The sequence below is a fragment of the Siphateles boraxobius genome, unplaced genomic scaffold (genome assembly GCF_051911475.1).
Source record: "Siphateles boraxobius isolate OS27281-9 unplaced genomic scaffold, OSU_SipBor_1 143, whole genome shotgun sequence".
Lineage (NCBI taxonomy): Eukaryota > Metazoa > Chordata > Actinopteri > Cypriniformes > Leuciscidae > Siphateles > Siphateles boraxobius.
In genome coordinates, this window is record NW_027508748.1 from 908,583 (window position 1) to 935,880 (window position 27,298).

The 27,298-nt window shown below is 38.2% G+C and overlaps 1 protein-coding gene across 1 annotated transcript; it reads right to left on the bottom strand.

The window, feature by feature from the left end:
* Window positions 1-5,371: 5,371 nt before the first annotated feature.
* LOC143738314 (protein NLRC3-like) lies at window positions 5,372-22,130 on the bottom strand. The gene is made up of 8 exons (XM_077230422.1): window positions 22,031-22,130; window positions 21,600-21,713; window positions 20,644-20,757; window positions 16,718-18,445; window positions 14,934-15,005; window positions 14,327-14,500; window positions 6,065-6,240; window positions 5,372-5,503 (listed from the first exon to the last, which is right to left on the bottom strand). Exons 1-8 carry the CDS (start codon window positions 22,078-22,080, stop codon window positions 5,493-5,495), a joined length of 2,439 nt encoding a protein of 812 aa, XP_077086537.1. The 5' UTR covers window positions 22,081-22,130; the 3' UTR covers window positions 5,372-5,492.
* Between the last annotated feature and the right edge of the window lie 5,168 nt (window positions 22,131-27,298).

Consider the following 27,298-nt stretch of genomic DNA (forward strand, 5'->3'; position numbering starts at 1 on the left):
GAACAAGTATGATCCTGTTTTCTTCCACAATGTCCACCTCAAAGTGGTTGAGTTCATCAAGACCGGATTCCTACCATAGCTTCTGGGGAAATGGTGTACAGCACCACACCAAACTCCCATGGACAGTGAACAGCCTCCTAAGGGGTTTCACCCCTTATTTACTTCAGTGTCCTTTCAACATAATCTCCATGAACTTGTGCATTACAGAATAAAATAATTGTTTACTGTTACTGAAGTATAATTTTTTTTCTTTTTTCTATGACTTAATTAAGTTGTAATATACAGTACATATCTTCATTAAATATTTGTTTGCAATACAGTTTAAAATGCCTTCATTGTGCTCTTCAATAACTCTAGTAACATTCGGTTAAATTACTATATGTGAGCCAAGGCACAGGGTTTATTCTAGTAACAATAAATATTTGCACACAGTGCAAATCCACATAGTTTTAATCTAGACAACCTAATTGCCCATGTGGTTTGTAATTAGTGGTGGGCATAGATTAATTTTTTGAATCTAGATTAATCTCACTGTAATCATGGAATTAATCTAGATTAATCTAGATTAAAATGGCTCATTTGAATTCTGCTGAAGGCATTCAGAATATGTGTGCTGAAAAGACTTTTCCAGCACCTTACACCACTGTAAATTACATACCAATACATAGTCAAACTTATTATTTAGTGTTTTTATCACATTAAAGGGTTAGTTCACCCAAAAATGAAAATTCTGTCAGTATTTACTCACCCTCATGTTGTTCCAACCCCGTAAGACCTTCGTTCATCTTCGGAACACGAATTAAGATATTTTTGATGAAATCTGAGAGCTGGATCACTCCTCCATACTCCTCCATAGGCTTCTTGAGGGATTGAACTTTCAGGCCCCGAAAAGTTATTACAGACATCGTTAAAATAGTCCAAGTGACTACAGTGGCTCAATCTTAAATTTATCAAACGACGAGAATACTTTTTGTGCCCAAAAAAACAAAAAAAACGACTTTATTTCAACTATTAATTTCCTTCTCTGTGGGCCTCGAGTCAGTTCACTAGTGTAAAAGCGTAGAGCTTCTGTTGTTGTACGTCACACGCATCACCCACATGACCAGCATCGGCCAATAGTGAGCCTATGTGTGACGTACGCTATTACACTACGTTAACTGACTAGAGGCCAACAGAGAATGAAATGAATAGTTGAAATAAAGTCATTATTTTTGTTTGTTTTTGCGCACAAAAAGTATTCTCGTCGCTTGATAAACTTAATATTGAGCCACTGAAGTCACTTGGACTATTTTAACGATGTCTTTAATGACTTTTCGGGGCCTGAAAGTTCAAATCCCTTAGAAGCCTATGGAGGAGTGATCCAGCTCTCAGATTTCATCAAAAATATCTTAATTCGTGTTCCGAAGATGAACGAAGGTCTTACGGGGCTGGAACAACATGAGGGTGAGTAATTACTGACAGAATTTTCATTTTTGGGTGAATTATCCCTTTAAAAGAGATAATGCTATAAACAGGCAAAATTGTGTTTCGTAATACCAGAAGGATCAGATATTTAAGCAAATCACAAGTTTTATTTTTCAAAATGTATCACTGGCTAAGTAGATAATGCCTATGAATAATACTTTTCATTATATTAATTTCCAAATATTGCTTCCCAGATAATATGATTTTCAGGCTGTAAAACTGAAGAAATTTTAAGGGCTGAAAATATGAAGACATAGGATTTAAACAGAAATATTTTACAGGCATTGGTTTTGGGACACAATCTTGATATAGACAAGGTTTGAACAAAATATGAGATAGTGCAACAACAACCTGTAATTAAATTTTAACCCAGAAGACTCTGACACTGACAGTGCACAGGCCCCTGCCTGATAAATAGCCTATATTAATTGAAAAGTATTTAATTGTATTAAAAGTATTTAATTGCCAAGACATATACATTTATTTGCTGGAATAGAGCAGTGTAATGCATAAGGCCATCCTCAACCTTACAGTAGGCTACTGACACTCCATCTGACACGATTTCTGTTCAGCAATCAACGATTGTTGTTATGCACTGGGCTAACGTTTGCAGGTTTAAATTTGCGGGTAGTTAACTTAACGTTACTGTGCTGTAACTATGGCTATGTTCACTGCATCCACAAATGAACGTGCCATAACGGACATCCAATACCATTACATTATCTCACCAAATTTCAGTCATTGGCTGTTTACACCTGACCACTCCATGCTTTTTCTGTGATTGGATAGCTATCCGATCGTGAAAAGACCATGTGTAAATGCCCTCCGAAACGCATTCAAGACGTATTTGAATCCGATCGCTCAAACCACTTTCAGGAGGGCCGCATTCCAGACGAAACTGGACAAGAAAAACTGGACAGTGCATCTGGTTGTTGAAACCATATATGTGAATTTTACTCCTCCCAAAACTGCTAACAGTAATTAGCTTAGTAATCAGTAGAACGCCTACAGTAAACTAATTCCGCATTCCACAAGGTGGAACAACCTTGAGTGTGGGCATAGGCATACACACACACACACACAGGTTCGAAGACTCGTTCTTGCCCCCTACACTGCAATTCGGCTAGGTATACATCCGCGCTAAAATATCAAGGTGGAAGTCATCATAGCTTGCGTAGTATAGACCCAGCTCCCAACCCAACTTTGAGAATAGATTAACGGCGATATTTTTTTTATCACCCGATAAGAGTCTCACGTTAACGTTGATAACGGCCCTCCACTATTTGTAATGCATATTGGATTTTTATGAATTACTTGATTATTATGAATGATTGTTAACAATGAGCAGAATAAGAGCAATGTATTTTAGTGTCACTTGTTTGTTTTTTTGCAAATAAACTACAAACTTATAAAAACAACAGACGTATAAAAACAAACCATAGTTCATATTGTTGCGTTACACTGGAAACACAATGTTACTTAAATAGTCTCTATTCTGAGGGCACAACAGATGGGCAAATGTTACACAAAGCACAGCAGACTCTGACCATCTTGTCAAGAGATATAAGTTCTCCTGGAGTTTTAGTCTGGCAAAGGGAGATGGGTATTGTGCTTTATATGATTGTGTAGTTGTTCCTCACGAGACCAATGACACGTTCACATGGATCCAGACAGCTGCTAGTCACCTTGTAGTTTCAAATTCACTTGCTGTTTCCCTTTAGTGAAAGCAGGTAATTTGAGATGAGCACTATACAAGCCCACAGCATCTCCTATGGTAAATCCTCGATCTGCCAAGACCACATCACCAGGATACAGATTTTATTTGTAAAAAAGTGGAGTGGTAAATCCAATCTCATCAGAGTCATTAAAAAGCAGTGAAAATGATACAGACCAGGTCCCTCCTTTAGGAATCCTGACAAGAAGGTGAGGACGACCATCAACTTGGCATAGGATGGAAGTCCAGTTATGTCCTGGACCATCTCATCATTGTCCTTGAAAAACTCCGGTTGGAAAGATAATTTGCTTACCCTGTCCCGTAGCTGATTGACCTCAGCCCTCAGTCTGGTACACTCTTCTGTCAGTTTCTTCACCGTTTCTCAGCAGGCTTCATTGCTACACTGCTCTCAGTATGGATAGGGTCTTTACTGTAGCTGTGTTCCCCACTCTGCCCGCTCTCCTCAGGAAAGTCTCCTCTCCACTGTAGTCCATCTCCATGTCAGTACAGTTATCAAAGGGTGACATTGACACATCACTGGTACAACACCTCTTCCTTTTGACAGCTTGTGTTTTCTCAAATTTCTTGTAGCAATTGATTTTTCTTAGACATTGCTCAGGTGACAGGTAGGCAAACAGACTTGGCATGTAATCAGGGTTCAGAGGATGATCACTTTTCTTGCCTGCAGTAGTAGAATAATACACCAATTACTTACTCGGAATTAGTACTCTAACAGTGGATATAGTTTACATCAGAGCCATAGAGAGAGAAAGAGTTGTGACAATGGGAGTTCAAAATGCTTGATCATCACTTGATTCGCGTATACCTCAGATAGTTCAAGGAAGTGCTTCGGCGCCAATTCAAATAGATGGAGCTAGAGAGACAGAACTGTGATTTTTGGTAATTTGTAGTCAATAAATGCATTGATTTACAATATTTATATAATACACTGACATGCAAATGTAGTATGTGTTTGTAGTTACAGCAATGTTTTTAAAAGATAAAAATCTGCTAATATTTGATGATTAGTGTGGTCAACCAGCGTTGCCTGCCTTTGTTAACATATTTCTGGCTAACGTTACCTTGGTTAAAGACCATGTTACAGTTGTTTTTGAGTATTGTTTATGTTCTTAAACTTGTATGTTAGTTAAGGGTATCATATCACGTGATGTTCACTATGGTTTCACAAGGATAGGAGACTTGCAGGTGACCGGTGATTGTCTTAAAAAATCAATTGTAAACTATTTAAATATAAAATTTAATTGATCTTACTGTTTACAATTCTTATGCACCCCATGCACTTATTACTATATAAATAAATTAAACCTATTTAGTTTAAATTATTTTTAGTACAATTAATAATACATTTCATTTATGTTGTGCAACTGTCCGCACAAATGAACAGACTAAGAAAGGGTGGCACAACTTCAAACATGGCTCTTTTATTGAGGTAATAACAGTAAATATAATAATGCATCATCCAGAAGAGCCGAACTGATCCCTGTGAAAGGGTGAAAGGATTGTACATCTCTCTCAAATACTGGTAAAAAAAAAAAAGTATGGGTACGTTGGTACACTTTCCATGTCAGGTAAACTTAAACGCTTAGAAATTTTAACAACTGAAACTTGTTTAAATACATTGTTCATCACTGTAGAATCACAATGCCCAAAAAACTCCACCCATATGTTTTGCTTACTCAAATATGCATTCTAAAATAAGGATTTTTTTCCGTTATTGCACATTTACTAAGGAATGAAACCAATATTCTCATTTTACCACTTCCATCCATCACTATATATACCACATGCCCAATGTTATATTTAACCCCCGTTTAGCAACTTTTCGCTCCCATTAACCATTAATAGGCTGTTTGTGGTTTGTTTAATGTGTGACTAAATTTATCCAATGACCTATCTTAGCCAGATATTTTATCTGATAAGATCCCCTAAAACTACTAATTTAGAGAGCAATAATCAACTAGCATGCTTTAATACACAAGTTATTTTATAAGTTAATAAATATGTTATATGTAACTCCCATTTAGAAGCTTTTTCCTCTAATTACACAACATTGCTGTAAAACATCGTTCCATTGGAGTGAATGGAATTGTCGCGACTCTCTCAATATATGGCTCTGGCCTTTATGCGGAACAGGCAGCTTTCTCGACCAATGAAAAACCGTTCATGTTACATTTTAATTGGACTGTATTTATTGGACATGACAATGTATCTTCAGTCTCTGTTGATTCTGTTGACTGTGAGTCTCTGTAGTGGATCTTTATTCACCATCATTGATCATCAGAAGATCAGACTGTCATCTAATACCTAAAATAAAACACACAAACAGTCACATATACAGTATGAGACATTACGTCTGTCACATCTTTTCATAAGAAATCTAACTAGATAATCTATATTAATTCATTCTCAAACATAATATAGCTTCTATCTGATTCTCAGTCACAAAATCAAAAGGACATGAAAGGTCACTTTCACACAACGGACAGCTGATACAGAACCAGCAGAAATTATCATTGGACTTAATATCAGTTAATAACAAACAACCCAAATCTCAGGTTTCCACACACATAGAGAAAGTTAAAGGGAAAAAGCTGAAAATGGCATTAATATTATTTTGCAATCAGCCACAACACTATGAGAATAATTAAACTCATATTAAACACAGTTTAAAGTTCAAAGACCTACGGAAACTGAAGCTGGTTTAAATTTAAGACTCATTATCTGATGATCATTATCTGAGACAAAATATTCACACACACACACACACACACACACACACACACACACACACACACACACACACACACACGTGGCGTTACTGAACCTGGTACAATTTACTTGATGAAAATTGAAAACTATTCTTACCAAGTATTGTCAGCAGTTTATAATGTGGATCATCCTTCAGATCCTTCAGAAGCTTCACTCCTGAATATCCTAGTTTATTCTCAGAGAGATTCAGTTGTCTTAGGTGTGAGGGGTTTGATCTCAGAGCTGAAGCCAGAGCAACACAACCTTCATCTGTGACACCACAATTCTCCAACCTGTAGAGAACAATGACACATTAAATTTATATCCAAAGCTAAACATGACCACTTAAAAAATAAAATAACATCATAATGCTGTCAATATGAAGTATATACAAATATACATTAGTTCACATTGTTAAAATACATCAGTTAGGATTAGGGGATAGAATATACGGTTTATACAGTATAAAAATAATTATTTCTATGGAAACCCAACCTCTCTCTCTGCGCGTGTGTGTGTGTGTGTGTGTGTGTGTGTGTGTGTGTGTGTGTGTGTGTGTGTGTGTGTGTGTGTGTGTGTGAGAGAGAGAGAGAGAGAGAGAGAGAGAGAGAAAGACAGGGTGTGTGTGTGTGTGTGTGTGTTTGTGCTTAATGTATTTGTAAACATTTTAAGAAACTATTAATACTAATGTAATTAATGTCATTGCAGCCTCTCCAATAAAGGCTGTATTAAAGCACTTAATGACATTTTCGGATTTTCCGTGAACTTATCTAAAGTGAGAACTATTTACGGTTAATGCGTTTGTAATGAGTGGAAAAAAGGTGTGGCCCCTTTAAGATCTGCACGCTCCCTGTTGAACAGTCTGCAGTCTGTGTTGTATGTGCGCTTCGAACACCTCATGTATGCGGGTTATTTCTGTTTGATGCTCATCTTATTTGGTTTATTAAGTAACGCTGTGAAGAGTAGAACGTGTTACAGACAGTCACCCGAGTTCGATTGGAGAATAAAGTGCGAGTTGTGAGATGCTAATCGCCTCCGTGAGTCTGTCTGGCCTCTGCAATAACTGCAGCTGTGAGCTATCCCCATTTTTCGTCCTGACACAACGAGTTACACGTTGTTAACAAACTTTATCTAACTCAGGGGTCAGCACCCTTTATCATAAAGTGCCATTTTTAAGTTTCAGAGTTTATCACTGTGCCACAACCCATTATATATTATATATGGATCAGGATGTGAGCTGAACTTTCAGATTAATTTGCGGCAGTTTGTACGTCGGGTTGCTGAAGAGATGCTCAGCCATATCTGTGGTGATGGGTGTTGCAGCAGCGCTGTCTGTAAATCGGGAGTGTTATAACGAGCTCTCGCATGTTCATGTTTTACCAGGCGAAATGGGGCCTTGCACACCCAATACGCATGACCGCGGATGACCGCACATACCGCAATGATGTAATTTTTGCCGCACGCACATTTGCGCTAATGCAGATGCGGCGAGTATAAACCTAGCTTCAGGTTGCTGACCCCTGATCTAACTCTTTACATAAGAGATAATTAAACAATAACACTTTGTTAATTACAGTGAAAATTAATGAAGAACTTACTATTTGTATGTAGTCTTTTAATATATTAACTACAACTTATATACTATTCATCAGTGGCGGTTCTAGAGGGGGGGCCAGGGGGGCCCGTGCCCCTGTGACAACAAGCTTGGCCCCCCTTGTGGCCCCCCTAAATGTGGAGTGTGAAATACTTTTTACAAAACTGTTTTTTTGCTATCGTTGTATGCGTATTATTTTTTTTTTATTATTCTATCTTTGTGGATTTGCTTGTTCACGTGACAATTCGCATCACATTGGCGGGAATCGCGGCAGAATAACGTCTGTCTCCTGCACGCGAGAGAGGAGAGAAGGAGAAAGCTGGTCAGTTGCAAGTTCATTCTTTATGTGCGTATGGGGTGTGCGATATGCATTGTCTATTATGATATTGTAATCAATGTTTTAACTGTATACGAGGCACTGTGAGCTGACATCGCGTTTATCTCTCGTCCTTTCACTGCTGTGTGCGGTTCATAGGTAGGCTATGTCCCCAAATTAGTTTATGTCTTATATTTATATCATATTATGTTCTTATATTAGAATATCAGATCAGCAAGAGTGCCGTTTTCCCGTGCACAATTGCAACTGTGATATTGATGTTTTACAACAGTTAAATTAACAATAAGTGAACATTGGGAGTTACTTTTTAGACACAATATTGTCAATATTGTTTGTTTTCCCTTTATTTCGCCGACTAGAATTTCAAAATGAAATCGTAGCAGAGTCTCAATGCAACAGACAGCGATGATTTATTGACTGAAATCCGCGTTTTGAAGGAATCACTTGCTCCTTTCCCGAATGAATCAGCCGTTTGAACGAATCGGTTGAATGAATGAATCCCTCAACTCACTTATTAACACAGTGACTTGCCGCTGCCTACTGGCGGTTTTAGTTTCATATTTAAAGTACCCTTTAATTAGAACATTACAATTAGAAATCATTTCATATTTAAATATTGATTTAAAAAAAATCTCATAGCTTTATTTATGCAATTATAAATGGAGTGTAAATATATTAATGCCGCTTCTGTGTCACCTCTGCACTGCAAAGATGGATTTTGATTAAATTATTTCATTTGACTGGTAACAGTGGTACTGTATAATTAAGTATTATTGTATAAATAAGTATAATTACTGTATAATTTGAATGTTAGTATTTGACATAAAAGGTGATTCATAACTCTAAATAAGTTTAGAAAGAATGTCCATATAAAGGTGAAAATGCCCCTGGAAATCAATTTAAGGAGGCAAATTAAATTAATAAAAAATGAATAAAAAAATTAATTTCGGTCCCTGCTGTTAACCGACCACTGCATAGAATATTAAAAAATATGAATATCTTTGTAAGTCTGCTGTCAACAACAGCCCTAAACCAGCCATGGCACCAGCACAAAAACACAATCAGTAAAATATCATCTAATTATCAACAAAACATTGAAAATATTGAGATATATTTTTGTCAATATTGCACACCCCTAATGTACGGTATGAATTTTGATTTCTTCAGGTCTTAAAAAGCTTTAAATTTGACTTTGAAAAGTGTGCAGGAACCCTGTAAACGGTTAGTAGTTACCTAGCAAGTCAGTTATTTTCAGTAAATGAATTAATACGCTTCTTGGTCCCCATTGCTTTTGCTCTATAGTTCTCACCAAAATGAAGAGAAAGAAGGACATCATGTCAATTACAGTTACTGTGACTAATACTGAATATGTAATGCAAATGTAAAAATATAATGGAAATGCAAATGCATTGTTGAATGATTATAAAAATGGTATTTTGCCTGTTAAGCCTGCACTGCAGTGCAGAAAATGATATGACAACAATAAGGTCTAAATGTAACTGGCCCCTCTAACAGTACAACTGGCCCCAGGTTGGCCCCCCCAGTTGAAATGGTCTAGAACCGCCACTGCTATTCATGAACTATAAACTAATAGTTTGAAAATTATTTATTAGTGCTTTGTTACTGTATACTTGTGATAAAATATTACCATTATTTTAAAATGGTCGCCATTTAGTGTAATTGTTCCTCTTATATGCGATATTGTGATTCTTCTTTTTCAAAAATATCTAACTCACAAATTATTTTTCAAAAATAATTAACTCATAAATTAAACGAAGTAAAGCTGAATTTGACTGATAGCATTATTATTTTTTAGCTTTAAAAAAAGTCAGTGTATGTTTAATTCATTAAGTAAATAGACTTATTTTTGCATTGGTTGCGTTTTACTGATTGTTTGTCTATTCTTTATCTTGACTTATTTATTTATTTTTCATTCCAGTTGGTAATGGCTCTCATGGTCTTTTTTAGGATTTTTTTTAATGACTTTTCACAACCGTTTGGAAATGTTGTAATCGAGTTACATGACACGATGTCACAGAGCTCACGATCTTGTATATTAAGATATTAAGTATTTCTTATGGCCAGTTAGATTAGTATCTGAGTATTACAGACAACTGCTGGTGTAATTATACAGTTGAGGAAAGATGATTGATGATTTCAAAGCAATAGATGCATGTATGTGTTATGTTATCGTATATCAGCTTAAATGCTTAAATTAAATTAAAATGTTTATCACAAACTGCCAAGATGCCGTCGACAGCTGCAGTCATCTCAGTTGCGTGGGTTACAGCTATTTTTTTGCATTTGTCTTGTGACGTAAGTTTGCTGGTGGATCAGTTTATGGTAACGTTATATATTATGACTGCAAAATGGACTTATTTGGACTTAAAGAAACATTGCTCGCAGTCAGACTGGTTGATCTGATCATGTTGCAAAAAGCACGAAACTGTAAGCACTGTTTGTTTATACGGTAAAATATAAGCCAATTCCCCTCCGCGAATACATTCACCAGTTATCAGACATGTAAATATGTTGCGGAACTATCGTTAGCAAACTATAGCGATTTTGGCGATTTTTTTTACAAACGTTTCTTTGAAGAAACTGACCGTAAATATGAACACAAGATTGAATGTAACATAAAGCAAATCATTATTTGTTGTTAAAATACTTATTAAAGCCCAAAATTCGTACATTTATGGGTCTTGTTTTTTGCTTGCCATTTTGCGTCTGTAGCCGGTGTATGCAGTGACACTTCTCATACCCCCTTCGTTTGAAGTGTGGTCCCGAAAAATCTTTGTTTGAAGGGCTATCTGGCCCTTCCCTTTAGCCCTTCCCCTCCAACCAAAACAGAATCGGGACAGCCCTACCCCTTCACGTGCAAAACGGAGGGGAAGGGGAAAGTGAAGGGGTAAGGGGTAGAATTGGGAAAGGGCCAATCCCAATTCTACCCCTTACCCCTTCACTTTCCCCTTCCCCTCCGTTTCATTAATTACTCATGTAAAACATGTAGTGAAATGAAAGGAGTAATTATGAGGATTATATAAGTAAGAGTATTATAATTATGAATATTATCTTCCTCTAGGACCTAAAAACACCTAAAACTGGTTCAGGGACAGATGCGGGAGAGGCAACAGCTGCTACGTGGCAGTACTATGAGGATATGCACGAGGTTCTGGGTGCCAGGCCTTCAGTGGACCCTCCTGTGGTTGTTGCATCATCCAGTGATGAGGATCCAGTAACAATCCTCATGGTAAGGTTTTAATTGTTGATATACTACACATGATATATTACCCATCTCTGTATTGTAATTACTTCTGTATTGTCTCGTTCTCCTAGGAGATTGTTGAGCCCAGTACTACATCCAACACCATAGGAGCCTCCTCACCTTTGCCAAATACAGGAGCCACAGCCTCTCCCAGTGCAGCATCCCCCATGGCCACACCAAGCCCGTTAACTCCTTCGCCCAGGAAAAGAAAGCGGCAAACTAATCCAATTTTAGAATTTTTAATTGAGGAGTCCCGTGAGGAGCAGAAACCCCACAAGAAGAGTGAGGCCAAGACTGAGAGGTTCTTGTGTCTCTTTGAAAAATTGATAGAAAAAATGTAGTTGTCTTTCATGTGCTGTTCAATTTTGCACAAATGTTTTTTGTTTTATATGCCGTTCAATTTTGCACGAATGTTTTTGTTTTATAGTCTGTTCAATTTTGCACAAATGTTTTATATGCTGTTCAATTTTGCACAATGTTTTTGTTTTATATGCTGTTCTGTATTCATCTGTATTATCTATTTCTATATCTATTTCTAATAAAAATGTTTCTTAAAAAAGGTGTTTCTGGGCATCAATAACAGTACCAAAACAGTAAAATACCTGAAACAGATACATAATTCACCATGCAATATGTTTGAAAACATTTTATTGCAAATAACATACTTTTTTTTTGTAAGAACTAATATATATAACAAAAAAATATATATATAGGTTAATAACATGCACAGATAAAAGTTATTAGCCTATATATATATATATATATATATATATATATATACACACACACACACATTATATATATATATATATATATATATATAGGCTAATAACTACATACATATGTTAATACCATACACAGATAAAAGTTATTAGCATATATATATATATATATACACACAAACATTTATATACACATCTGGGTCATCTTCATGGGGCTTGCATAATGCCTGAAACTAGGGCAGCCAGTCTGTCCCTTGTAGCATTCCCAGATGTTTCATTGAATGCCATGGCTTCACAGGGAGGTTGAAAGTCGAAATGTTTCCTTGAAATGTTGTCATCTGGCTCGAGCATATCCCCGTTGTCCAAACACACATTGTGCAAAAAGGCACAGGAAGCAATGACCTGGGGTGCAAATGTTGGTTTGACTTCCAAGGCTCTGAAAAGTGTAGACCTCCACCTTGTTTTCATGATACCAAAGCCCTTTCAATTATGCTGCGGGCCCTGGACTGGTAGTAATTGTAGCGCCCCTGGACTTCTCCAATCACTGGCTCTTTGTAGGGTGTGATCAAGCAGAGTGGGGTGTCTAAACAGGGATAGTCCCCATCACCTAGAATAATGTACCCTGTAGTACATTAACGTTGTGCCCTATAAAATGAACTGTTTTTCAGTATGCGTGTGTCGTGAACTGACCCTGGATAGCCAATAAATACATCTAGGAATCGTCCACTGGAATCACATATTGCTTGCATGTTGATGGAATAAAAGCCCTTGTAGTTTAAATAATCTATTTGGTGCCGCCGCGGGGGTTTGATCCTGATGTGGGTGCCATCTATTGCACCAATAACGTTGTTAAATGCAGGAGTTCTGGATAGTTGGACAAATCCTTGCCCCACTGCCTGCAGCTCCTCTGCTTGTGGGAAAGAGATGGCTTTCCTCAGGTTTACCCATATGTTTTGTGCCACTCTGTGGATTACACGATGGACTGTTGCTTTCGGCACATTGAAAACACTGGACACTATTCGATATGATAGTCCATGAGCCAGCCAGTAAACATATATTAAAGTTTCCAGCTGATGACCCCAGACATGGTCCTGTTCTCTTTGCAAGATCCTCTGCAAAGCATTCATTGCTCTTCTGCTCAAGCGGAAATCCTGCTTCAGCTCCAGCTCCACATCAAACCACAACCGCAAGATGGGCACGTTATGGTTTAACATGCAGTACGTTACTGGACGACCAGCCTGAAAAAAGAATTCACATCATTATTCTGCATTAGAAACACTTTTACTACATTGTAAGTCTCCTCTTCCCCGAACAAAGCACACAAGCTATTGGTGCGTTCAAGTAATCTCGTAAAGATCGTATTTACGAGTTGAACGCACATGAACGCCACAGAATATCGTAAATACAAGTGGGAAGCTCGGGATTTTCTTTAAGAACTAACGTTTAAAACCCTTGCTTGTATTTTTGTGCATTAAATTTAAATCAAACTCAGACGAAAGTGACTTGAACACACCGGCCGTCCTAAACACAACAAATACAGCAATAGGCGATCACGTACGATTGAGTGGTTATCGAGTCGTATAAACCCTGTAAACATTTAACACAGTAAATAAATAAATAAATGGATAAAAATATAGGTCTGTACCTCCAACGTGTTTATACAACACTATTTTACATGTAACTTAGAGCTTCTAACGTTACAGAGTTGTGGTTAACTAACTTTTCGTTAAAATTGCAACTAAACGTCTTGCAGCCATCATACATACCATAAACTGATCCACCAGCAAACTTAGGCGTCGAAGATATCGTCGTCTCCGTTGTTTTCTGCGAACTTCACAAGACAATTGCAAGAAAATAGCGGCAACCCACGCGACTGAGATGATTGCAGCTGTCGACGGCATCTTGGAAGTTGTGATAAACATCGGCGCATCTCCTGTGACGTAGGCGCTAGCGACGACTTATAAGGACGTCTAACGGAGGCGTAGTGGTGTCCCATTTCTTAGGGGAATATTTTCACCCCTACGCCTTGCCACTCTGTTTCAAGGGTCATGGGGAAGGCGAAGGGTTAGGGGTAGGGGAAGGCGAAGGCGAAGGGGAAAGGGGTAGAATTGGGATTGGGCCTAAGTGTGTTTAAAAGACCGGGTGTTAAATGTAGATCATGATGTCAAACTTTTGACATTTTGTTTGACAAACTTTTGTTTCAGTGTGACTGTCAGAACTGCAGTATCACCTTAATAAGTAGAAGCTCATGTGTTCAATCATGTACAGATCAAACACATGAACTGACAGCAGCAGGAGAAAAAGAGCAAACACTTCAAACATAAAAATAGTAATGCTATTACATCATATGAACAGATGTGAAATTATTTGATAAATTTGATCACGTTTCAATAGCTTTGCTTGTAATTAATATTGAAATTGGAAAATTCACAGTGACAGTTTGAGTCATGTATGATCTTACCACAGTGCCTCCAGTTTACAGTGAGGATTCTCCAGTCCAGCAGATAGCAGCTTCACTCCTGAGTCTCCAAGTTTATTCTCAGACAGATCCAATATTCTCAGGTATGAGGGGTTTGATCTCAGAGCTGAAGCCAGAGCAGCACAACCTTCATCTGTGACACCACAATCACTCAACCTGTAGAGAACAATGCCGAACTCTTCTCAAAATATTGCCAAATATTTTCTTCATTGTTTTTATAATTTGTGCAATATCTCTTTTTTTAAACAACTCAATGTCAGTGAATTTTATTGTTATTCTAAGAGATTGTCTCTATGCAAGAGAAAAAGATTATATAAAACTGATATAATGGAATACATTGAATACTTCTGTTTTTTCCCCTAAATATACATTTAATAACATTTAAATTAAATCTAAATTAACATAAAAAGTCTAAATATTAACATTTATATACATTCATTATAAATGCACATAAAGAGAAAATAAAGAGAGAAATACATTTCTCACACAAATATCATAAGAAAATTGTTACATAGATCACAAATCAGGTCAGATAGGTGGAGGGTTTAAAAGCTGAAGTGTGACTCATGTTTTTCTCAATGTTACTTACACAGCTGATCTAGTTGATTTAACCACAGGCAGCAGCTTCTGAAGAACTTCATCTGCTGTATTTTGTGTGCAACTATTTGAAAATAAAATAAAAATTATTAATGCTAATAATAATAATAACTAATATCATAAGTAAATAATATATTACATACCTTACTAAATACCCTCAAATATTTTTTTAATTAAACACTGCTTTATAAAGGACATGTGAAATGTGACATTGCTATGGTTATCAAAAGTATTTTTGTACCTGCATCAGCAAATTATTCACAGAAATGTTAAGCACACAAGTTTGCTTGTTACTTGTTTATTTCATAATTTATTTAATAATTAACTTAATTTTAATATCACAGGAAATTATGCGCACAAAGTGTGAATCATTGTCCATGATTTTGCAACTGGCGATAAAGAAAAATGCCACAATATTAACAATATTTTCTTTTTTAACCATGAAGGTGGATATCATATCACACAAGTCATGTGCAAACTTTGTGTGAGAGTTATGCCCGTGAAGAAGTCTCAAAGGCCAGTCAATTATTCACTAAAGAAACTGACAGTAAAAACTAACCGAGATTTTGGCATCTGACGCTGCATTGACGGCGCATATTCTCTTAGAGACGATGAGAAATTAATCTAATTTATTTTCTTAATACTTCTCTTGTTGCCCATAGTGAAAAAAAATATATTTTCATTTTGTGTTAAACAAGTTGATTTTGAAATGAGAAGAAATCTAATGTAATCTTTTAACCTTGCAGCGTGTCAGTTTTGCGGTGATGCGCTATTAAATTATTGCGGGGCAAATAAATTGTAATATTAATGATAAAAATAGCCTAAGAATAATAACAACAGTAATTTAATATGCTCTGCTTGGCCGTCCGGTGCGCCACTGTAAAGAGCTAAACGTCCACCTGGAACGGCATCAAGGCAATTTACTGTTTTATCAAGTATACTTTGGCCGTCCGCTTGCAGCACAATTTTTGTGATGGCACAGACGGTGCGCACACAACGGTCAAATGAGTATACTTTGAAAGGCTTGCGCACTCAACTGGAAATGAAGTTACACGGGTCTTTCTAAGGCTTGTAGACTAGAGTCCTCAGCATTAAACACTAGAATGAGACACTCTAGTAAGTGTGCATAGCTACGTCACACATTTTCACGCCCCACGGTCACGGCACAAAAATAATATTAAAACTTAATTTAGTAAAAATACTTTGTATTAAATATCTTTATATTAACTGGCTTTTTTATTAATGCAATACAGTGAATGACAGCCATCTGTGTCTGCCAGTGGTTTACATTACTGACAGTTTAGTGTTGAGTGATTAATTCACGCAAAAAAAAAAGATAACCTGTAAGCACTGCCTTCATCTCTGAAAAACATTATTTGTGTCTTACATGAATATAATAAATTTAGATAAGCTCAGGGCCGACTCGTTTTACATCAGTTATTTTTTGTGAATTGGAATGTGTGCAAAGAATTGTGTGTGTTTGAAGGACACGAAGGATAAACTTGATCCATACTTCAAAATGAGCTGAATTAAGGATACAAAATTAAGTCTTCAAAAGATCCTTCAAACTGAGACGGCCTTCAGAGGCGCTTGATGACGTGGCAGTCAAGATATGCAGCCTTACTAGGACACAGCCACGGTTTGAGAAACACCCACAAATTATGTACAATATCCCAGAAATCAGTATTTGCCCTGTGATTTAAACACCACTGATCTCTTTGTTTCTCTTTGTTCATAATGTTTTAGACAGTAATGATTATAGTCATTATTACTTACCGATCATTTCTGTCTCCAATTAAGATCTGCAGGTTAAAGTCATTCAGTGTCTTCTCTGAGGACAACAACACAAAAACTAAAGCTGACCACTGAGATGAGGAGAGTTTCACATCACGTAATCCTCCATAGCTCATATGAGGTTGAGCTTCGTTCACTAGAGAAAGATCACCCAGTTCATTCAGACAGTGAAACAGATTGATGTATTTATCTGGAGAGGGATTCTCACTGATCTTTTCTTTAATATAGTCAACTGTTTTCTCATTGCTGTGAGAGCTGTTTGCTGTCTGTGTCTTTAGTTCTTGTAAGAGACCCTGATTAGACTTCACTGACAGACCCAGAAGGAAGCGAAGGAAAAGGTCCAGATGCCCATTTTTACTGTGTAAAGCCTCATCCACAGCTCTCTGGTGGAGATCAGACAGTGAAACTGTGTCTCCATTAGTTGGTTTGGTAATCTGGTCAAACACATTGATGTTATTGTTGATAAAGGAGAGATGCACATATAGAGCTGCTAGATGTTCCTGAATGCTCAGATGAACAAAGCAGAAGACTTTCCCCTGATACAAGCCCAACCCCTCTCTGAAGATCTGAGTGCACAATCCTGAGTAAACTGATGCTTCTGTCACATGAATGCCACACACTCTCAGGTCTTCCTCATAGAAGATCAGGTTGCCTTTCACAAGCTGCCGATACGCCAGTTTCCCCAGTTTGACAATCATGTCTTCATCTTTCTTTTTCTTCTCATAGTCCTTCTCATGGTTGATGTTGGTCTGAATGAGCAGGAAGTGTGTGTACATTTGAGTGAGAGTCTTGGGAATCTCTCCTCTCTCTGCTTCACTAAACATCTTCTCTAGAACAGTGGCTGAGATCCAGCAGAACACTGGGATGTGGCACATAATAAAGAGGCTCCTTGATGACTTCAGGTGTGAGATGATCCTGTGGGCCAGACTCTGTTCACTGATTCTCTTCCTGAAGTATTCCTGCTTCTGTGTGTCACTGAAGCCTCGTACCTCTGTCACTCGATGGACACACTCAGAGGGGACGAGATCCGCTGCTGCTGGTCTGGAGGTGATCCAGATGAGAGCAGAGGGAAGCAGATTCCCCACAATGAGGTTCGTCAGCAGCTCGTCCACTGAGGCTGATTCAGTCACATCACACAACCTCACATCGCTCTGAAGATCCAGAGACAGACGACACTCATCCAGACCATCAAAGATCAACAGCACTTTATACTCATCACTGGATATTTCCATTTCTCTGGTTTCAGGAAAAAAGAGATGAAGAAGATCTGAAAGACTGAGTGTTTTGTCCTTCATCAAGTTGAGCTCTCTGAAAGCGAGTGGAAATATGAGCTGGACGTCCTGATTCTCTTTCCCTTCAGCCCAGTCCAGGATGAACTTCTGCACAGAGACTGTTTTTCCAATGCCAGCGACTCCCTTTGTCAGCACAGTTCTGATGGGTTTGTCTTGTCCAGGTAAAGGTCTAAAGATGTCACTGCATTTGATCAGTGTGTCCTCTGTTTCTGGTCTCCTGGACTGTGTCTCAATCTGTCTCACCTCATGCTCATGATTGATCTCTCCACTTCCACTCTCTGTGATGTAGAGCTCTGTGTAGATCTCATTCAGGAGTGTTGGGTTTCCCTGCTTTGATATTCCCTCATACAAACACTCAAACTTCTGTCTCAGATTTGATCTCAATGTGGTGAGGACTTCAGCAGATTTGGAATCATGGCTGTAAGATACAAAACACCACATTATTACAACAAGTCAAATAATTAAATAACCATAAATTTCCAAAATATATTATTTGTTTGCTGTATTAAGGGACACATCATTAGGTTTCTGAAATGTTTCAATTATTAATCATGTGTGATGTGAATTGCAGCACCTAAAATTATACAACATCAAAAAGTCCTAAAACTAGAAAACATACTTTCATTAAAGTATTGTGGTTGAAACACAGGCATGAACACAGTTTTGTTTTTAACTGGTCTGGATTGAAAATTTGACCTTAAATCAGAATGAAGAGGGTAAAGAATCAGACGCACTGATAATAAAATTGTGTCATTAACTGAGTAACAGACCAACAACTTTTACAGTGTGTGAATGTATTAATAAAATACACAGAGAGTTTTACACAAGAGCACAATGATACTCATTAATAGACTGAAACTTAAAGGATTTGAACATAGAATTGTTTGATTCAAATCCAGATAATTAAACTGATGTATATTAATAATAATTTCATAAAAAATCAAATACTAGCATAACATAGAAATTATATACCTGAGTACAGACAGTTTGTCTCCACTCCTTAACTTTTCTGGCGGCTCCATGTAGCAGTTACTCTTCATAGACACATAGCTGGACTCTGGGTTTGAGCTCTTGTGCTGGACTGAACTGGTTTTAAAAAGTAAAATAAAAAGCATACAGAATTGTAAATGTTGTGCACTTTTACTTAAACTTCTGTCTTAGGAAAGACCAGGGGGTGTTGTAACACCTTTGCAATTTTGACACGCCATACCTGGCATGTCAAAATGGCTACTGAACACAATAGAACAAGGTTACTCACTCTATTTCGCTCACAAACAACCCCGCTTCACAGGCATATTCAATACTTCGGTGAAGAGCCAAGTGGCTCACGTCCTTCACACAGAAGTAATTAGTTTACTGGCAAAAGGTACTGTGGAAACAGTTTCTCTTCCCCATGTTTCCATGTTTCACAGTTTCCATGTCCGTTCCATTTAGGAGAGACCCGGTCACCCATAGGTGAACTATCCCCTGCTGTGCCCCCCCCTCCCCTTCCCCCTTCTCACACACGGCACCTTCTCAGTAAGCAGGGGTGCCAATTTGCCAATTCCCCACACAGTGAAGTGATAGATAATAGAAAACCGCTTCACGGCGCAGAGGATTAAATTTTAAACTTTAAAACTGCTCGTGCCACCCCCCATGTGACATGAAAAAATGCCGAAGACCTGGAAGACCGAGGGCCTCCAATGCCCATCGGCGTCAGAGCATACTCCACCAGAGGCATGGCCACCTCCTTGGCATGGTCAAGTGGGGATGTCTATTGGCAGCTGGCTGGTCCTTGTCGTCCATCTTCGCCAGATTTTATAACCTGGAGGTCCCTGCACTACAGGGCAAATATCTTCTCTGTATAGTTGGATTTATCGTTGGACCCACCATTACTCTTAGAGGGTCCTACCAATCTCTCAACCTTCTTCAGGGCACGATTGCCCTGATAGCACTTCTTCCCTCCGGGGCCTTGTCCAAGTGTCCCAGACTCGGGTCATAAAACATGCCGTTCTGCTTGAACATAGCATGGCGTGATTGGATTGGTTCCCCATGGCGTCCAGCAGACACAATACGAAGTGACCGTTTGAAAGGGAACGACTCGTTACTTAAGTAACCTCGGTTTCTTGAGATAAGGGGACGAGTATTGCATAGACCGCCATGCTATGACACACACTACTCGCCGTTCGTTGCTTCAGTCAAATTAACCTGAATCATATGGTGAAATGAGCTGCTGGGATTTACACACGGATAGTGTCTTCTGTTGGTTAGATCTAAACTGCTAAATAACAGATTAGAGATAAATTTATCTTGTTGTATATAAACACTAAACTGAGACAATCAACTTCAGTATGAAATTTACTGTTGTTATAATTTAAGGCTGAAATGTTGCATTTACATGTAGCAAACAAAGTATTTATCGTAACATAGTTTAAATAACATTACAAGTAATGTCAGAAAGATATATCAGTAGTATGTTGTACAAAGAGGGCGGTCACGTTGCGATATACTGATTCACGGGCTCAGGAGCTGATTGAGACACACCCTAAGTTTTGTCATGCTAGCATGTGTGGAAGTATTTAAAACAAGTGTGTTACAACTAGCCCCGAGTTGGGTTGTGACCCCTCACTCCTATACCTGAGATCAGACTGTGTTTCTCCACTTTTAAACTTTAGTGGCGGCTTCATAGAGCAGTTACTCTTCATAGACACACAGCTGGACTCTGGGTTTGAGCTCTTCTGCTGGACTGAACTGCAACAGAGAGAAGATTCCATTTAAAATTTCAAAAACGTTTATCCTTTTATGTCAGTCAATGATGGAGAGACTCAAGAAGAATGACAACGACAACATGTAGAAAGGAACAGGACATTTCTGAATGTTTAGTTGATGAATTTATGTAGCTTATGTGTAGTTATCTTCTAGTCATAGATTAGCATATTCTGTCTTGATAATCTATTTATCGTGTTCCCGGGAGGCGGGGTTTCTGTAAATTCTAGAGTTGGTGATGTCAAAAACCCGGGATGAATGTGGTGTACCAGCCGTTTATTGTTGTCCTTAAAAAGCAATTGCTTTAAAAGAAAATATCTCCCTTTGCTTGGAACTTTGAACATTGTAACTTTGCAGCTGTTGTTTATGTTCAAACAAGAGAAAGATCTAAACTGCTAAATAATAGATTAGAGATAAATTTGTCTCATTGTATATAAACACTAAACTGAGATAGAAAATCAACTTCAGTATGAAATTTACTGTTGTTATAATTTAAGGCTGAAATGTTGCATGTATATGTAACAAACAAAATATTTATCATAACATAGTTTAAATAACATTACAAGTAATGTCAGAAAGATATATCAGTAGTATGTTGTACAAAGAGGGTAGTCACGTTGCCGGAAATTGAGTCATCAGTGTCCTAATATGTCGTGAGCCAGCGTCCTTACCGATGCCCAAATTCATGAACATGATATACTGATTCACGGGCTCAGGAGCTGATTGAGACGCAGCCTAAGTTTCGTCATGCTAGCATGTGTGGAAGTATTTAAAACAAGTGTGTTACAACTAGCCCCGAGTTGGGTTGTGACCCCTCACTCCTATACCTGAGATCAGACTGTGTTTCTCCACTTTTAAACTTTAGTGGCGGCTTCATAGAGCAGTTACTCTTCATAGACACACAGCTGGACTCTGGGTTTGAGCTCTTCTGCTGGACTGAACTGCAACAGAGAAAAAATTCTGTTTAATTCTTTAGATTACGGTGTTTTCATTCTTTATGAGAGGAACCATATTAATATAAACATTCACCTTTCATTAAAAAAATATATATATATACATTTAAATTTCATGTTAGTTTTAAAACAAAAAGAGGCAAAAAAATTCTGTAAATGTTTATTTAATCTGTGTGTGTGTGTGTGTGTGTGTGTGTGTGTGTGTGTGTGTGTGTGTGTGTGTGTGTGTGTGTGTGTGTGTGTGTGTGTGTGTGTGTGTGTGTGTGTGTGTGTGTGTGCGTTTTAACAGTGTTTGTTGAAATGACCTGCATCCAGTAGAAAACTCTCCATCTCTGGGTCCTTGTGAATCAGCCATGATGAAGATGCAGGAGTATCTGATGAGTTTGATCTCCTCCACTGACTCTGAATAAAGAAACATTCAAAAACAAAATTAAATGATTTAAAGGGATAATTCACCCAAAAATGAAAATTCTGTCAGTAATTACTCTCCCTCATGTTGTTCAACCCCGTAAGACCTTCGTTCATCTTCGGAACACAAATTAAGATATTTTTGATTAAATCTGAGAGCTGGATCACTCCTCCATAGACTTCTTCAGGGATTGAAACTTGCCAGCGCCATCAGTTTTATACGTAACTAACCCATAAATTTACATCAACCCTCCCTCCGGAATATGCAAAAAAGGGGGCATGGCCATATTTCTGCGGCTTTGTCGAAGAGGAAGAGTTATAGTGAAGAGCAGTAGCCATGCCGTCGAAAGTGTGTTATTTTCACCCAGCTGTCAGGTCTTCTGTGTTCGGGCTTCCTACGGACGCTGTAGTTCGTCAACAATGGCTACAATTTATGTTTGATTATGTTCCAGAAAATTACAATCATAATTTAGCTCTCTGTGCTGCGCATTTTACGGAAGACAGCTTCCAGAATCTCCACAAATTCTATGCCGGATTCAACAAGAAACTGTTACTAAAGCATGAAGCAGTTCCAACTTTAAAACCAGAGGCAGCAGTTGTTGGGCCACAACCTGTAAGTAAGACTTAATAATTTTAAATGTATTTGCATGTATAATTTTAGACGTAATGTTTTAGTTTTATCAAGGACGTAAAAAAATGCCAGCCCTGGCTTTAGTAGCCACTTAGTTATGCTATTTCGTGTGTCTATGACAAACACGTACAAACATTTTGGACCTGAATTTGTAATTATGTACTAATTTTGCAAATATATTTATCATGTATACTTTATGACGTAATTTTTCGATTTGATCAAGAATGTAAACCAATGCCTATGCTGTTTGTTTATAGTAGCCAGTTAGTTCGATGCCATTTTGTGTATAAGACAAACGTGTGTAAAGTTCAAAAAATTATATGTAATCGCAACAGCAAACTTCAGCTGCTGTTATCAGTGTACAGTATGGTTTGTTTACAGGTTTTATGTATTGTTTATCTCCATACTTATTACTGTTATAGATGTTTTCACGTTCTGTTGGCATTTTAACACAGTTGCCACACGTAAAGAAAACGATACACCGAGTAAACTAAGTTTTGTGAATAGATAAACGGTTGTTCATTATATCGATAAAACAATAACTTTAAAAAACGGTATTACTCAGTCATTTATTCAGTTATATTAAATATTTAATCAGGAGAAAAACGTATCTCAAAAGTGTAATTGCTGTTATGCATACTTTATGCATTTGTTTCATGCTATTTAATTTATAATTAAATCCTTAATTTCATGTCTTCATTTATTAAAGGTAAAATGCAAAAATGTGTATTTGAGGTAATGTTATGTAAATTAATTTATGTCTCTTTAAATGTAAGGCGCGAGAATGCGTCACTTTAGCGGAAATGACGAAACATTGCGTCGTCAACGATGGGCTGATGATGAGCGGACGCCTAACGAGGCTCTGAAGGTTTCATTTAAGTTAAAATAAGTGTTGTCTCAAGTCAAAGGGAGACAGTAAAGAAGATTTTGTTATATAAAGGACTCAAGGACCTCTTTTCATGACAAGCAGCCAACGAGTTCTCACGGCGTAACCAAGACGAGCCAAAGAATAAACGCCCGTTTTAAGGAACCGACCTGTGTCTGTGATTGTTGTGAAGAGATCTACAGTGAGAACTCGTCTGCTCGACGGCGCGGGTAGAAGAGATGACGAGACCGTCGCGACCGTGGGCGTCGACCGGATGAAGAGCTAGCGTATCAGATAAGATAAGCAAAGCCCATAACCTATCGTTGTTATAACGATCGCAAGCAACGGTGAATAGACTTTGAAAGTGCAACATTTCAAGCTATAATCAAGAAGTGCTCTGCTACAAGGAAGCTATAGGTGGCGTGAGAAGTGATTCAACTTGAAGATTGCATCAAGGACAGTCTATTTATCCTGCATACTGTGTTTGAGAAAATATATTATGCTGGTGTTTGATTGATATATTTTAAAGATTTAAAAACAATATTATTAAGACTGAAACTAACAATTTTGTGCTTGTGAGATATAATCAAGCTTTAAGTGCAATTTAAGTGAAGCTTAAAGGGAAACTACACGTGTAGAGAAACCTTTCTTTTTGGAAGAATAAGTAATTTAATACATTTTGAGTACATTTTCTCTGCAGTTAAGGTTTATTCATTGTGTTATACACTGTGAAGTGCAATTTGTAATCATTTTATTTTATATTTCTTGTTCCAAATTTAAGACATTTACAAGTAGATACGTTTAAACTGATGCAATATTGAAGTGTATTTAGAAAATCCGGATTTCCATATTTCTATAGTTTAGAAACTTTTACGGTTACCAGATTATTTACTTTCAGACCCATTGTAGCTTACATTCACGTATAGCACATAAGTTTTATTTTACACAAACAAATTTAATTTAAGCTCAGTGATCACATACATTCTATAGTCATAACAAGACGTCTGACTCAAATGCTGAAGCCTGCCGTAAAAATGCCAAATCACCTTTTCAACTTGAAGTTACAGACCAAGCACATGCAGAAGAAGAAGAGGTGGAAAGGCTACGAAGAAGTGAAAGAACCCGAACCCTAACAGAAAAGGGAAGAGAACTTCAAGAAAAGAAGTTAAAGAGTGTACAACGACGGTACAGAATCATCCATGAGAAATGGAAGTATTATGTAAGATTAGGCAAGGAATTATTGTCTGATGAGGCCTCCCAGGATGAATTGAAAGAGCTGATTGACAACATAGAAAGCACCTGTTCTGAGGTAAAGATAATTTATGAAGAGTTGCGTCGAGTGCAAACTCCTGAACCAGATCTGCGACGCAACGTTGACACTTGCCTATCGCTTTCAGGATTCATTGTTCAAAGGGCTCATAGGCAATTGAAGGGACATGCAGCAGATATGGAGGAAGAACCTTGGCCTGATGTTGGATCGATCCTAGATTCAACAGGCTCTTTATCAAGACCACCGTCTCATCAATCAAGATGTGGTTCAACCCATTCGAGCATCCACTCAGTCAAAAGAAATGAAGCTGCGGCTGAAGCTGCTGCATCTCAGGAAGTTTTGGCAGTGTTGGAGGAACAAGAAAAGGAAGTGGTTGAACTTCAAAGGCTAGAGGTTGAAAGTAGACAATGTATGGCACAATTTGAGTCTGAGGACATGGCTAGACAACAAGCAATGCAGGACAAGCGAAGAAAGCTTGAACGTTTAGAAGAAATTAAGAAATTGAACGCTGCAAGAGCTCGAGCAAAGGTCTATGATGAAGTAGAAGGACATTCTGAAGTAAATGATTTGCTGCATGCTGAAACAGCAGGAGAACTTCAAATTCCTAGCTTCACGAGTCTCCCAGCCAATTCCCAATCTCTACCTGTCAAGGCCCAAGTCCTCCATGCCTCAAGCCCTCCATTTTTTCCTCAATCTCTACCAGTCACGACCCAAACCCTCCAGGCCACAAGTTCTCCATTTATTTATCGATCTTCCCCAATCGCAAATCAAGGTCTTCATTCCCAATCTCCGCAATGGAGATCTCAAGCTCCACCAGCTTTAACATATACGCCTCAAATGCAAAATAACTCAGATTTAGTGAGCGCGCTTGCAGAAGTTATGAGTGCCAACCGCCTTCCAACGCCAGAACCTGTATTATTTATGGGAGATCCTCTGAAGTTCAAAGATTGGCAGCTTTCTTTCGAAACATTAATTGATAGGAAAAACATTCCAAAGAACGAAAAGCTGTATTACCTAAGAAAGTACTTGGGTGGCGCTGCAAAGAAAACAGTTGAAGGATTCTTCCTACTAGGCACAGAAGCAGCATATGACTCTGCCTGGCAGCTGTTGGAAAAGCGTTTCGGAGACCCATTCATAATTGGGGAGTCCTTCAGAGACAGGCTGCATGCATGGCCGAAGATAAGCTCTAAAGATGGTTGTGAACTAAGAGAGTTTACAGACTTCCTCAAGAGCTGTGAAACAGCAATGCCTCATCTTAAGACATTGGAAGTTCTCAATGACTGCAATGAGAATCAAAAAATCCTGCTAAAGTTGCCAGATTGGTTAGTGTCAAGATGGAACCGCAAAGTGATGGAAGCCAGAGAAGCAAATGCTGGGTACCCAAAATTCAAGGAGTATGTAGACTTCCTATCAAAGGAAGCAGATCTCGCTTGTGATCCTTTATCTTCAATCCAAGCACTTAAGAGTATGGAAAGCGTGAAACCAATATATTCTCGAAACCAACCCATTCAAGCAAAGGCATTGTACACAAATGCGGCACATAGCAGTGTCTCATCGTGCGTTTTTTGTAAAAGAACCGGACATGTCTTGGTTAAGTGTAGAAGGTTTGGTGAGAAGACAGTTCCAGATCGTGTCAAGTTTGTGCGTGCAGAGAAACTCTGTTTTGGATGTTTGCAGACTGGTCATCATTCAAGAAGATGTGAGAATAAGAGCACATGTGAAAGGTGTCAGAAGAGACATCCTACGTGTTTGCATGATGACAAGTTCAAAGAATATCAAAGGCCTTCCCCTTTGAAGGGAGAAGATTGTTCAAAGGACAAATCTGACAGCAAAGAAATATCTAACACATTCTCATCCTTTGGCGTCATATGTGACGCCATATGACAAAACGGCGAAATACTACGCACATGGCACCCTTTATCGTCAATATAACACGCACTGTGATGGGTAGGTTTAGGTGTGGGGTAGGGTCTGCATCTCATATTCACGCTAAAGGATGCCAGTCAACTTTATGACGCCTTGGGTTTGCGTGTTATATTCACGCTAAAGGGTGCCATGTGCGTAGTATTTCGCCGTTTTGTCATATGGCGTCACATATGCCGCCAAAGGATGAGAACGGGCTCAAATATCTGCAGCAGCAATCACCAATGCAGTCAGACAAGAAGGCATAAACACACAAACTTCCACGACCATACCAGTTTGGGTGTCCTCCACAAAATGGCCAGATCAAGAAGTCCTTGTCTATCCACTCTTGGACACACAGAGTGACACAACATTTATCCTCGACGAAGTAGCCCAAGAGCTCAATACGAACAAGGAGAATGTCAGTTTGCAGCTGTCTACAATGTCAGCAAGGTCAAAAGTCATACCTTGTCAGAAACTGACGAATCTGCAAGTGA